General features: G+C 42.6%; 1 protein-coding gene across 1 annotated transcript in view; it reads right to left on the reverse strand.

Moving 5' to 3' along the window:
- CDHR3 (cadherin related family member 3) overlaps positions 1–1,959 on the reverse strand; it is a 103,746-nt gene that overhangs the window by 69,957 nt on the left and 31,830 nt on the right. The window contains exon 3 of the mRNA XM_042781407.1: positions 964–1,061. Within this exon, the coding sequence (XP_042637341.1) occupies positions 964–1,061 (98 nt within the window). The remainder of the gene's footprint in view (positions 1–963; positions 1,062–1,959) is intronic.

The following is a 1,959-nucleotide window of genomic DNA, read 5'->3' on the forward strand; positions in this document are numbered from 1 at the left end:
TGGTGACAGGAGCTCCTCTGTAACTCCATTAATGAAACTGATGAAAAAGGGAGAGAAGCAAGAGCAGCTATCTCAGACCAAACCAAGAGGCAACTGTCTGGGACTAGTTACTTCTCAATGTCCTGCCATTCCTGGGACTTTTTTTCTGTTTTTAACTTGGCTCTAAGCAGCTTTTCTTCAATTCTTGAAGAGGATTTGGTCCTTGCCATCCATGCCTTTGGCAAATTTTCACTGAACCTGAATCCTTGAACTAGAACAACCTTGAACTAGAACAACTAGATAGATAGGTCTTCTATTGTGTTAGGTAGGAGCTCTGGTGGTTAAAGAACTTGGCTGGAACCAGAGGTTGGTGGTTTGAATCCACCATTAGCTCTGTGGGAGAAAGTTGTAGCAGTCTGTTTCTGTAAAGATTTATAGTGTTGGAAATCCTATGGGGCAGTTCTATTCTACGATAGGGTCACTATGAGTAGGAATCAACTTAATGGCAGTGACTTTTTCTGGTTCTATCATGTTAATGTCTTTCTTTGGGGTATATATTTATACTTGTGTTAAAATAAATGTAGGTGGATTTTTATTAGCTTCAGTCAACAAAATATTGAGCAGTTTTGATATGCCGGGCACTGTGCTAAGTGGTTTTACATGCATTATCTATTTTATACTCATAATCCCTCTATTGTCGTAAGTGCCATTATTATTCCCATTTTACAGATTAAGAAACTGAAGATCAGAGACATTAGAACTTGTCTGAGATCACACAGAGCTACGGATCCAATCTGGGATGTCCATCTCCAAAGCTCTTTACCCATTCCAGCCATACTTTATACTCTATGTTTGGGAAGTAGACAGCATATTTCCCCCATTTCCACTGTTCAGGCACACCCTGCTGAGACACACAAGGGTGCCAGGCTCCCATGTGAAAGCCAACCCACGCAAGCACCTCTTCAGTTTAACAAGGAGACTTACACTGAGGGGTATGTTTCGGCTTGTGTCTTCTGGATCAAAGGCCTCAACTTGATAAATGAATCCTGGCTTTGCTCCTTCTGTGATGTAGAGCTCTAGGCCTATAGCAGTGTCCAAAATGCAACAGGAAACGTTTTATTAGATAAAGAAAATGCAGAAGTCCAACACTGAGGCAGCCATACACATCCAAAGGCCAAGGCTATTGGCATAGTGGGCAAGAGGGAAGCAACAATGAAGTCATGAGTAGTAAAGGTCAACTCATGGGAGCGTATCTATTCACTTAGGGGATTAATGGAGTACGAGAGTTGGCCAAGTCTTCATTTATTTTCTCCACTGAGCACTGACCTGGGGTACTATGTTTAGGGAAGTGGGAAGAGGAAAGTGATAAGGAAAGAGAGTTGAGAAGCAACCTTAGAGAGGAAGGAGCCTCCAGTGTGAGGCTGGGCCATGTTCCAGCTTCACCATAGTGTGCAAATCTTCTTAAACTGGGTTAAGGTAACTTAGATCTTAGCAGAAATTAGTTGGTTAAAATGAAGGGGCTTATAGTGGAACAGAAGGAGCTCTGGTGGTCTAGAGGTTAAGGCATTTAGCTGCTAATCAAAAGGTTAGTGGTTCAAACCCACCAGCTGCTCCATGGAAGAAAGATGGGGCAGTCCGCTTTGTAAAGATTTACAGCCCTGGAAACCCAATGGAGGTCACTATGAGTTGGAATTGACCAGACAGCAGTGAGTGTGGTTTTGTTTACAGTGGAACAAGAGTCCCCATGTGGCATAAGCAGTTACTGTGCTTGGCTGCTAATCAAAAAGCTGGAAGTTCAAGTCCACCCAGTGGTGCCTTGGAAGAAAGCCCTGACAATCTACTTCTAAAAAATCAGATACTGGAAATGCTCTGGAGCACAGTTCTACTCTATCACAGACGGGGTTGCCATGAATGGGAACTGACTTGAAGGCAACTGGTTGGGGTTTTTCTTCATGCTTTCATTCAAAAAAAAAAAAAAAA

The sequence above is a fragment of the Orycteropus afer genome, unplaced genomic scaffold (genome assembly GCF_000298275.1).
Source record: "Orycteropus afer afer isolate SDZICR_OR568_19922 unplaced genomic scaffold, OryAfe1.0 scaffold00007, whole genome shotgun sequence".
In the NCBI taxonomy this organism is placed as follows: domain Eukaryota; kingdom Metazoa; phylum Chordata; class Mammalia; order Tubulidentata; family Orycteropodidae; genus Orycteropus; species Orycteropus afer.